At 44.9% G+C, this 12,798-nt stretch overlaps 1 protein-coding gene across 1 annotated transcript; it reads left to right on the top strand.

Moving 5' to 3' along the window:
- Positions 1-473: 473 nt before the first annotated feature.
- Positions 474-12,490, top strand: LOC137412792 (thread biopolymer filament subunit alpha). Its single transcript, XM_068098110.2, has 10 exons — positions 474-1,160; positions 1,353-1,570; positions 1,746-1,806; positions 2,056-2,151; positions 6,294-6,470; positions 6,566-6,691; positions 6,790-6,903; positions 9,016-9,122; positions 9,327-9,700; positions 12,150-12,490. The coding sequence occupies exons 1-10, from the start codon at positions 537-539 to the stop codon at positions 12,173-12,175; spliced, it is 1,923 nt and encodes a 640-aa protein (XP_067954211.2). The 5' UTR covers positions 474-536; the 3' UTR covers positions 12,176-12,490.
- The last annotated feature ends 308 nt before the right edge of the window (positions 12,491-12,798 follow it).

Here is a 12,798-nt window from a genome sequence, read left to right as displayed (position 1 = left end):
TAAAAGACCTGTACACATGGTCTTCAACTCAATGGAGCAACCCTTCTCAACCTCAATCAAAACAGGTTGTCGATGTGCGGACATAATAAATCAATATCGTTGTAGTTTAAAATCAATTTTATATCTGATGTGACGATTTTGAAGAGTTAAGATTTGACAATTAGAAACTTTCATGTCGATAACGAGGTGAGGATGAGGAACATTTGCCAAAAAAAACTTACATTCCAAACAACACTTCAGTCTCATCAAGTATTTCATATCGATTTTTACCTTCATTTCATGTTTGGTATCAGAAATGTAAAGGGAATTCAATCCAGGTGTGAATAGTCATCACCTGCCCAGATTTGTTGCCCTCGAGGTGTTTGGAGGTTTTATCCAAAAGCATTTTGGCCCAAAGAAAGTTTTCTGCCTTGCATTTAACGTGAGCTCACCTGGATGAGGTATACCCATGCTGGGGCTATTTAAGGTACAGGAGAACAGCACACGGCAGGGACATCAGAGTTTGCAGTGGAAGCAGGAAAAGGAGCTCAAGCAAGATGTCGATCTCCCATACAGTCAGCTCGAGTCACACCAAGAGTATCAGCCGAGGACAGGGTGTGAGCTACAGCCATGGTTCCTCACACAAAGTCAATGGAGGGTCGGTTCGTTATGGTACAACTTACTCAAGCGGTGGAATCACGAGGGTACTGGGATACCAAGGTGGTGCTGGAGGTGCAGTGAGTGCTGGTTTTGGACGATCGGTAGGTGGAACCGGTCTTTCCCGAGTGCTTGGGAGCAGCATGATGAGTGGCTACAGATCTGGAGTGGGAGTTGGTGGCCTCTCTATGTCTGGTACGGCGGGGCTTCCTGTTAGCTTGCGAGGTGTTGGAGCAGGAAAGGCCTTGCACGCCATTACCGCTGCTTTCCGCAGTCGTGTTGGAGGCCCGGGAACCAGCGTTGGAGGATATGGCGTCAATTACAGCTTCCTGCCGAGTACTGCTGGTCCGTCATTTGGTGGCCCAGTTGGTGGCCCATTTGGTGGCCCCTTTGGAGGTCCCCTCGGACCAGGTTACATAGACCCAGCAACTCTACCATCTCCTGATACAGTCCAACACACTCGCATCCGGGAGAAACAGGACCTGCAGATCCTCAACACCAAGTTTGCTAATCTTGTTGATCAGGTAAGGTGATGTAGGATATTTTTTATCTGATCTTTCAGTTGTAGAAGGAGATTTTATGGAATTTGGTCCATTTCATTTTGCATTTCTTTGAGACCAAAGCAACACATAAATGAACTTGTAATTGATGTTTCTCTTCAAATTAGCTCTTTATTAATTCCCGCATCACCAAATTATCCCCATTGTACCCTCCAGGTGCGGACATTGGAGCAACACAACGCCATCCTGAAAGCTCAGATCTCCATGATCACCAACCCCAGTGACTCTCCAGATGGTCCTGTGAACACAGCAGTGGTGGCAAGCACAGTGACGGCGACCTACAACACACAGATCGAAGACCTTAAGACCACAAATACAGCACTTCATTCTGAGGTTGATCACCTGACCACCATCATCAACGACATCACCACCAAGTAAACAACCGCACCAGATGGACATTACACATGGTCATTCCCATTATTGAGTTAAGGTTCATCTCGAGGAAGATCTGCAGCTTGGATATCCTCTCACTTCCGCAGATAACACCTTGTTTGATGTTAATTTCGTGTCATGGAATCATTTCCTCATGAATATGAACATCTTCTTCAGATATGAAGAACAAGTGGAAATCACACGGACACTGGAGACAGACTGGAACACGCACAAAGATGTAAGTGCTGAACTCAAACCGTGGGAGATGGTACAGAACTGATGATCACCACGTGGTTCAACTTAGTGAGGAGTCATGATTAATGGAGTGACGTTTGTAACAGAATGTCCTGTATTTGGAAACCAAGTAGATAATGGTGATCAATGAATACCTGACAGGTGAGGTAAGGTACAATCAAAAGAGAAAGTTAAACTTTTGGGGTTACTAAACAGGATATTCAATGATTTGTTGACATTTTTATGTTTACAGAATATTGACAACACCTACTTGACCATCGTGGACCTGCAGACAAAGGTCCAGGGTTTGGATGACCAGATTAACACCACCAAGCAGATCTACGATGCCGTAAGATCCTTTGATGTTGTAGAATTTCTACATTTAATCGAAGATTCTTCATCAAGGTGTAATTGGGAGTTTAGGGATCGTCAGATTAGTAACTCAACTTGGAATATTGATTCAAGGTTTTCCAGATTTAAGGAAATATCTTCAAACTAGTGCAAAGCCCGTTAAAAAAAACATCTTAGACATCATACAGAGGTAAATGAACACTCGTTTTGCTCTGCACACATTGCACATCACATTCAGCAAATTTCACCTCCCTGTGCCTTGTATTTACTGTGATTTTAAAAAACCGTATCTGTACACCGACCTTGAGGCTGGGTTTGCAAGCCATCGTCTACAATTCCAATGCAAGAGTCATAATTACTTTTCTTTTGGGTCTTCGGAATCCTTGGGGTCTTTTGTGTCCTCTGGTTCATTTGGGTTCTTGGGGTCTTTTTGGTCTTCAGTGTCTTCAGCGTATTTTGTGTATTTTGGGTCTTTGACGGTTTTTGGGATATTTGAGTCTTTTGGGTCCTCGAGGAGACCTTTTTTTTTTTCTTTCTTTTAAATACAGAATCGGGGCTCATGTAAGAGCTAGCACATTGAACATGAAAACATGCACAGACACATAAAACATGCAATAAAGGGAGCAGGAGACAAGAGGGGGAGAGAGGGAAGTACACAAGCACAACAACAGAAGAGAACAGGGACGCCGGTAGACATGTGGAAGGGCTGGGGGAGGAGGGAGGGATACATGGTATAAAGCAAATAAGCACTTCTAGGAATTTCTGGAAAAATGTTGTGGATTTAAAGCGGCGGATTTGGGGTGTTTTAATGGGGGTAGAAAAGATCAATGTTTTGGATGGGGGAAAACAAGAGATTGTGGTGAACAGCTGTTTTAAAGACCTGGAGGGAGGAGAGTGATTGAAGAGAGTGTGGGAGTTTTTCCAGAGGCGAGAGAAAAGAGGAGTGAAGGTGAAGAGAGAGTCTTGATTTTGGCAGTTTCACCAGAAGAGGGTTGCTGGCAGATCTTGTGTGTCCTGAAAGAATATTTGGAGGACAGAGCACAGACAGAGCAGGGGGAGCAAGGCCGGAAAGGAGTCGATAGAAGGCAGAAAGACCACCTCCCTGCCTGCAGTGAGAGAGAGAGAGAGAGAGAGAGAGAGAGAGAGAGAGAGAGAGAGAGAGAGAGAGAGAGAGAGAGAGAGAGAGAGAGAGAGAAAGAAAGAGAAAGACAAAGAGAAAGAGAAAGAAAGAGAAAGAAAAAAAAAAGGCCCTCAGAATCAGCTTCATCGCGGGAGATTCCAATGATTCTGAATGCTTTGGTTTCAACCGCATGAAGCCAAGCCAGGTGTGAGGGAGGAGCACCAGCCCAGCGTGGAGAGCAGTATTCCATTGAGCTGTGGATGAAAGCCTTGTATGTGGAGAGGAGCTCAGAAGTGCCCAGAACGGACTTCACACGACGGAGGATGCCCAATCAGCCACTGGCTTTGAGGCCGGCTTGGAAATGTGGTTTTCCCAGGAAAGATCATGGCAGATAGTGAGACTCAAAAGCTTGGGTGACAGAACTTCTTCAAGAGGATTGTTCAGAAAGTAGATGGTAGGGTTGTCCAGATGGTCTTTTTGGAGAGACAAAGTGAGAGTGTGAGATTTGTCAGAATTGAAAGACATGTTCCACTTGTTTGACCAGTTTGTGATTTTGTCCAGGTCTGCAGAGTGAAGAGGCTGCCGACTGCCGATCTGAGGGATGAGGAATGGAGCAGCAGAGAGTGGAGTCATCAGCAAAGAGATAGAGAGGATTTTCCAGAGGGTCGGGGAGATCATTAATGAAGACCAGAAAAAGCACAGGGCTCAGAACACTGCCTTGAGGAACTCTAGCCTGAACAGGAAGGGGAGAAGAGAGCATTCCATTCAGGGTCACATGTTGACTGCGACCAGAAAGGAAGTCTGCAAGCCATGCGTGGAGGTTTCCATGGATACCATACGAGGAGAGTTTGGTGAGCAGGGCGGGGTGCCAGACCATATCGAAGGCACGAGATATGTCAAGGGAGACAGCTCTGATTTCCTGTTTGGCATTGAGTACCTCCATCCATTGTTGAGACAGCAGAAGCAGCATGTCTCGAGTAGAATGACCTGATCCGAATCCAAATTGATGACCCGAGATCAAGCTATTGGAGAAGAGGAAGGAATTGATGTCAGAAGCGATGATCAATTCCATGACCTTGCTGATTATTGGGAGCAGGCTAATTGGTCTGTAGTTGCAAGGATCTGTTTTTGCACCTTTTTTGTGTGAAGCGGTAATGTTGGCTGATTTCCAAGCAGATGGCAGATGACCTTGAGCAAAAGTGAGGGTGAAGAGAATTGAGAGAGGGTGTGAAAGAGAGGCAGAGCAGGATTTTAGGACCAGTGGGCTGATGCAATTATTTAGCCATTATGATGATTTTAGGACCCGTGTGCTGTCTGTTGAGTCATTTGAGTATTTTTGGTCCTGTTCGGGATCTTTGGGGTATTTAAGGGTCTTCGGGGTATTTTGGGTCTTTGGGGTCCACTCGGTCCTCGGGGACTTTAAGAGGCTTAAGGGTCTTTCCGGTCTTTTGGATTGTTTGTGGCTTTGGGTCTTTTGGATCTTTAAGGGTCTATAGGGTATTTTGCGTCTTCGGGGTCTTTTTGGTCTTCTGTGTCTTTTCGATCTTTTCGGTTTTCGGGATTTTTTTGGTCTTCTGTTCTTTAAGGGTCTTTGGTATATTTTGGGTATTGGGGTCTTTAAGGGGCTTCGGGGTCTTTCCAGTCTTTTGGATTGTTTGGGTCTTTGGAGTGTTTCAGGTCTTTAACGGTCTATGGGGTCGTTTCAGTCTTCTAGGTCTTTTCAATTCTTTCAGTAACCCGGAAATTTTGGAACTTCGGGCTCTTTTCAGTCTTCATGGTTATTTGGGTCCTTTTAGGTTTTCAGGATCTTTTCGGTTTTCAGGGTGTTTTCGATCTTTTCGGTCTTCAAGGTATTAAAAGGTCTTTGGGGTATTTTATAGATATCTTCATTCCCATGTTAATTTGAATCAATCATATCAAAATTACCAAAATCGAACAGGTAAACTGAACTGAAGGTATCTTTTCAAATTATGATGTACATCAAATGTCTCTGGAATGACATTCTTAATGTGTATTTAATGTAACTGGAACACCCGCTCACTACGGGAGCGGAAAAAAGTGTCATACTTCTTTGGGGTATGTGGATTACAGTTGATCTATGGTGTATCTCAAGAACATTCGGTGTGTGTTCATTTACCAAGTTTCTTGTGGAGAGATCGCCAAGTCGTTTAAGCATTTGAGCAAGCACTCCATTCAAAACCGTTAAGGAACGGCTGGCTTGGCAAGCACGAGCTAGCTGCTTGGTAAAGGAGCACAACCCGAGCTTGTCCCCCTCAGTTTCATATCAAACAGCAGGAGCGAGTTTCAAAAGTTTGCTACGAAAAATGCCACAGAAGCGGCAGAAAAGGCTATGTTATTAACCCAACATTTGTGGGTTATATAGAGTACAGTAGATCTTTGCTCAGTTCTGTAAGTAAACCTTACTTCACAGATGTTGGGATTCCTACAAATTTCTTCATTTAGTGTTATAAACAGCATTAGCGACTGTTTAAAAAGCTAATCATATGTGTTTGTGGTTTATAATATATTTACTTCCTGTAGAAGCCGTTGCTCCCATGGAAACGCCATTATAACTATAAGCTATTTATACACGTCATCACTGCAGGAAAAACGCATTGGGAAAGTGGGACATTATTAGTATTAATATTGTTTTGTAATAACATTAACAATATGCGATTATCATTAATTTTGTCATTAAATGCGTCTTTGGACAAACACCACGATAAAGCTAATTTAACATTTATATACACCTCAATATGCAACACCATTGACGGCAATGGCGGGGAAAACTGACTTAGGGGAGAAAACCCCCTTGGGGAGGCGGGCAAATGAATGTGTTACAACCTTCATTATGTAACCCTTCATCATCCTGTCAAGTTTGGTTGAGATTGGATAAGTATGGACGGAATGTATTGGCGTCAAAAACTTATCAGACAGACAGACACAAATGGCGTATTTTAGAATGATGATGATAATTATATCAAAACCCTCCACCACCACCCTCACCCGTGTACCCACAGCGTGTACGTGAGGTACAAGCTACCATCACAGGTGGACCAACAGCTGCCTATTCCATCCGGGTGGACAACACCAACCAGGCTATAGATCTCACCACGTCTTTACAGGAAGTCAAGACCCACTACGAGGTTCTTGCAACAAAGAGTCGTGAGGATGCCTTCGCCCAGGTTCAGCCACAGGTAAGAATGACTGTGTGAGGCCACAGGACACGTGACAAACCGTTCAAGCATAATGGACATTTGTTGATTCTCTGAATGGATTTTTCTTTTTCCAGATCCAACAAATGGCCGTCACCGTCCAGTCTGGTCCTCAAGCGATCATCCAGGCCAAGCAACAGATACACGTGTTCAAGCTCCAGATCGACTCGGTTCACCGTGAAATTGATCGTCTCCACAGGAAGGTACGTCACCTTGTGCTGTCTATGTGTACCTTGTGACTTGTCTTTGCTTAATTACCACAAAACAAATAATGATTAAAATAATTTTTGTTTCAAATCAGAACACAGACTTGGAGAGGGAGATTACCCAGATTGAGACAAACATCCAGACACAGTCTGATGAATGGACCAACAAGATAACTAGCCTCAAGGTGGACGTGGAGGTCATCAAGAAGGTGAGGCTGTTTTCTGGGTCTACAATGAAATGATTAATTATCTCATCTGTTCACTCTCCCACATTTCACCTGTGTTCACTCTCCCACATTTCACCTGTGTTCACTCTCCCACATCTCACCTGTTCACCCTCCCACATCTCACCTGTTCACTCTCCCACATCTCACCTGTTCACTCTCCCACATCTCACCTGTTCACTCTCCCACATCTCACCTGTTCACTCTCCCACATCTCACCTGTTCACTCTCCCACATCTCACCTGTTCACTCTCCCACATCGCACCTGTTCACTCTCCCACATCTCACCTGTTCACTCTCCCACATCTCACCTGCTCACTCTCCCCCCTTTCACCTGTTCACACTCCCACATCTCACCTGTTCACTCTCCCACATCTCACCTGCTCACTCTCCCACATCTCACCTGTTCAGTCTCCCACATCTCACCTGTTCACAATACATTTTTTAATAATAATTTTCATTTTCTGTGTTTTATCCACGGATGAAGTTCATGTGGAAGCGAAACTCTTCCTGATGTAGAAATATTGAAATGAAATTGTATTATTGTAGCCACTCAACTCAAACATCACCTCTCTGCCAATAACCTGTATGAAACATTCCACTCCGGATTCCGCTCCAACCACAGTACTGAAACTGCTCTCCTCAAAATCACCAACGACCTTCTCCTCTCCTCTGACGCCGGCAACCTCAACATTCTCATCGTTCTCGACCTCAGCGCCGCCTTTGACACCATCAATCACACCATCCTCCTCACCCGACTTGAAACCACCTTTAACATTACCGGCACTGCCCTCTCTTGGATCAAATCATACCTCTCTGACAGACGCCAGTTCATCTCCATCAATAACTGCAAATCCCCCACTGCTCCCCTCCCCCAAGGTGTCCCCCAAGGTTCAGTTCTTGGCCCCCTCCTCTTCATCCTGTACCTGTCCCCCCTTGGTCACTTAATCCGCCGTCATGGTCTCCAATTCCACTGCTTCGCCGATGACATCCAGCTTTTCATCTCCACCAAGTCCGTCTCCACCGCCACCCACTCTATCCTGACAAACTGCATCACTGAAATAAAATCCTGGCTTCAAATCAACTTCCTCAAACTTAACTATGATAAATCTGAAATAATCATCATTGGCCCAAAAACGCTCACCAAATCCACCCATAACTTTGCCCTCAACATCGACGGTTTCCCAGTATCCACCTCCCCTCACATCTGGAATCTTGGCATCATCTTTGACCAAACCCTCTCCTTCGACAAATACACTAAACAGATCACAAAGACAGCCTTCTTTCACCTGAAAAACATCGCCCGTCTCCGTCCATCCCTCTCCTCCACGGCTGCAGAAACCCTCATCCACGCCTTCATCACCTCCCGTCTGGACTACTGCAATAGCCTCCTCTATGGTTCGCCCTCAACAATCACCAATAAACTCCAATACATTCAGAACTCCGCTGCCCGTCTACTCACCCATTCCCAGGCCCGGGACCACATCACCCCCGTCCTTTACAAGCTTCACTGGCTCCCCATCTCCCAGAGAATCCAGTACAAAATCATCCTCTTGACCTACAAAGCCCTCCATAACCTGGCCCCATCCTACCTGGCTGACCTCCTCTCCAGACACACTCCCACCCGCAACCTCCGCTCTGCTGGTACCAACCTCCTGACCCCCCCCCCCCCCCCCCCCCCCATCTGGACCAAATTCAGATCCTGGGAGGACAGGGCCTTCTCCATCGCTGCTCCCACCCTCTGTAACTCACTACCTCACACCATCAGAGAGTCCTCCTCACTCACCACATTCGAAACATCACTCAAGACCCACCTGTTCAACACTGCATTCAACATTTAACCCACACCATTTAACCCCTGACTATCTCTTCTCCTTCTCCTTCCTTTTGCTTTGATTATTTACCTATTGATTTTTGTCTTTTTGCACTTGTTTTTTGTACTCTGTCAAAGCGCCTTTGGGCTTCTTGAAAAGCGCTATATAAAATAAATGTATTATTATTATTATTATTATTATCGATCACTCATTAATCACCTGCAAATTATGCAAACTTCATCTTCTGATCATTCACCTCCCATTGATCACAATCCCTTTTTAGCAAATCACACAGTATGCCAGAGACTACCAAGACCTTCTGGCCACCAAGATGTCTCTGGATGTGGAGATTGTAGCTTACAAGAGACTTCTGGACAGTGAGGCGACCAGGTATGATGGTCACGTGATTATTGAGTGATTTTCATAATACAGATCAATAGTAACACTAAAATGTCTAAGACGAGGGTAAAACGTGATATCAGATAATAAATGTGGTTCTTCAGATATTCTCAATGAACGGATGACGTTAAACAAAACCATCTCATATCAGTTTTCCTCCAGTGTTGATATCAAACTCTTTTCTACTTTCTCCAGAATAAGCCATGGTGGAGGAATCACCATCACCACCAACACAGGAACATACCCAGGTGGGCTAGCTTCAGCTCCGGGTGCTGGTGTTTCCTACGCCATGACTCCTGGTGGTGCTGGAGCAGGTGGCCTGGCTGGAGTCGGTGGTTATGGATTCAGGAGCATGGGAGGAGGTGGTGCTGTAGGATACGGTGCAGGAGGTGGTGCTGCAGGATATGGTGGAGGTTGCGGTTTTGGTGATGGGATGGGAATGTCGATGAGCAGGATGTCCATGGGTGCTGCGGTTGGAGGAGGCAGTTACGGTTCTGGATTCTCTGCAGGAGTTGGACTTTCCTCGAGCCGTGCAGCTTACAGCGGCAGCAGGAAAAGCTGCAGCTCAGGTGAGACATTGAGCACAGATTTGCAGGTAAATGAGCAATGACTGGCTCTGCCAAGTGGTAGCTCGTAATGATTTGATCTGTAGCATCCCGATGATGTCCTCGTGCTTTACTTGGCAAGCCATGAGTGGGTGATTAGATCATGCATCCCAGCAAGTTGTGAAGCAATGAATGAGCATGTACCTCATCCAACATCATCTCACCAGTAATCTCACTCCAACTCCTCCTCTTCCTAAGTGTTTAATTAATCCTATGGAGCAGTCACGATACAATGGGGATTGGGATTATCCCCATGTCTGTGTCTGGTAGGATCTTTTTTTTCTTCTTTTTTTTTTGTATACAGGATCGAGGCTCGTGAAAGAGCTAACATTTATCACACAAACAAATCAAACAGACAAACAAAATATATAAAAAGAGGGAGCCGTAGACAAGATGGGGAGAGAAGGGGAAGCACACAAACACAACATTTGAGAGCAGGGACATCGGGAGATGTGTGGGAGGGAGAGGGCTTGGGGGGGAGGAGGCGTGGGAAAGGGGGTGGGGTGGGAGAAGTATAAAACACAAGGACACCAAGGACTTCCAGGAAAGAAGTTGGTATTTCAAAAAAAGTGGATTTGGGGTGAAATTAGCGAGGGTAGAAAAGATCAAGGTTTTGGATGGGGGAAGATAAGAGATGCTGGTGAACAGCTGTTTTAAAGACCTGGAGGGAGGAGTGGGATTGAAGAGTGTGAGGGAGTTTGTTCCAGAGGCGGGAGAAAAGAGGAATGAAGGAGTGAAGGTGAGCAGAGAGTCTTGATTTTGGCAGTTTAACCATCGGAGGCTTGCTGGCAGATCTTGTGCGACCTGTAGGAATATTTGGGGGACAGAGCCCAGAGAGAGCTGGGGGGGGGGGGGGGGGGGAAAGGCCGGAGAGTAGTCGGTAGAGGACGGAAAGACCACCAACCTGCCTGCGGCGAGTGAGTGAAAGGACCTCGGAGTTAGCTTCATCGCGGGAAATTCCAATGATTCTGGACACTTTGGTTTCAACAGCGTGAAGACGAGCTAGGTTTGAGGCAGGAGCACCAGCCCAGAGGGGAGAGCAGTATTCCATTGAGCTGTGGATGAAACGCTTGTATGTGGTGAGGAGCTCAGGTGTGCCAAGGAAGGACTTCGCACGACGGAGGATGCCCAGTCGGCGACTGGCTTTGGAGGCCAGATTTGAAATGTGGTTTTCCCAGGAAAGATCATGGCAGATATTGAGACCCAAAAGCTTGAGTGACAGAACTTCTTGGAGAGGATTATTCAGAAAGTGGATGGGAGGGTTATCCAGTCGGTCTTTTCGGAGAGACATCGTAAGAGTGTGAGATTTGTCAGGATTGAAAGACATGTTCCACTTGTTTGCCCAGTCTGTGATTTTGTCTGGGTCTGCAGAGACTGAGGAGGCTGCAGACTGCCGATCTGAGGGATGAGGAATGGAGCAGCAGAGAGTAGAGTCGTCAGCAAAGAGATAGAGAGGATTTTCAAGAGAGTCAGAGAGATCATTGATGAAGACCAGAAAAAGCACAGGGCCCAGAACACTGCCTTGGGGAACTCCAGCCTGAACAGGAAACGTTCAGGACAATTCAGGACAATTCAGGAAACGTTCTGAACAGGTTTAAGGGCATTAAACGTTCATTAAATATTAAACGTTCATTAAACATTAAACGTTTATTAAACATTAAACGTTCATTAAAGGATTACGAAACGAAAAACATTACGAAATTACGTTCACACCGTCACGTCAAACACTACCGTGAACACATACATCGTCACAATGAGAACATCGTCACAATGGACGTTATGCGAACGTGAATGTTATGCGGGAGTCCAAACCTGAGAATGCTGGAGACCAAAGCTGAAATTGGGAAAACTAAATAGCTTATTTTACTCCTGGAGACACCAGGATTACCCACCCAAAATATCTTTGAGATTCAGCAGTTTTTACGGTACCTTCGACCAGACAGACGGACATTTGGTGAATTATAGTAAGATATGGAGAAGGCAAATTAATAATTTGATCAAAAGGTCAAAGGTCAGTCATGTAAAATCATAAATTTTCACTTGATCGACCTGAAATTTTAAGAATTTGCCTATTGGGTCACTGAATTGGTTCAACAATGAAAGGCTAGAAGCTGATTAATTTTTTGAAAAAAAGGTCAAAGGTCAAGGTTGCATAAAATCACCAATTTTCACCCGATTTACCTGAAATTTAAAGAATTTGCATATCGGGTCACTGAATTGGTTCACCAATCAAAAGGTAGTAGTCGATTTTTTATTTTTTGTGTATACTGAATCGAGGCTCGTGAAAGAGCTGACATTTATTTCACAAACAAATCAACCAGACAAACAAAATATATAAAAAGAGGAAGCGGAAGACAAGAGAAGGGGCTGATGGATGTTCCGGTGATTGGTAACTGGTGTGTTTCTGTTTCAGCTCGTTCATCATCCCGGATCTACTGAGAAATATTCCAAGATTTGAACACCAAGGACAATGACCTCAATGTTTTCATTAGTTTGGTGAATAAATTAAATTGATGACGATGATTATAACTTCCCTTCAAGCAGTAACATTCTTTCCCTTAATCTTTGCTGGAACTAAAGGTGAATCACCACTTGTGTTGTTGATAATGTCGGAATAATCACGGAAATTGCATCAAACAGGGAATTGTGGAGGAATGCTCATATTATGTTGGTGATTTTTGCAGGAAAATCAATTTGCTTTGTTGTTTGTGTGGAATTTGCCTTTGATGAAACTCATAAAGCAACACAATTGTACATCGTCGTTGTTTTGTCTTCTCCGAGTTGGAATAGTCTCGTCGGTAGCTCTCAGGTAGATATTTTCAGCCATTTACACATATCATAGGCTAATGCCGTCTACTGTGTCTCTGTCTGTGTTTCTGTCCCACCCTGAAACACACAGAAACCGCTCATCGTAGAGAAAAATATAGTCATGACCCTTCAAATTAATCCAAACATGCAGGAAAAATTTAATTTTTTCAATTGGCCCAACCCTGGTGTTGGGCTAGCGGCTAGGGTGCCGGCTTAGGATCCTAGGATCCTAGGATCCTGGGTTCGAATCCCGG

This window comes from Myxine glutinosa, chromosome 5, assembly GCF_964187855.1.
Source record: "Myxine glutinosa chromosome 5, kmMyxGlut1.1, whole genome shotgun sequence".
In the NCBI taxonomy this organism is placed as follows: Eukaryota; Metazoa; Chordata; class Myxini; order Myxiniformes; family Myxinidae; genus Myxine; species Myxine glutinosa.
Note: the sequence above shows the minus strand (reverse complement) of the source record. Positions and strands in the feature narration are given on the sequence as shown.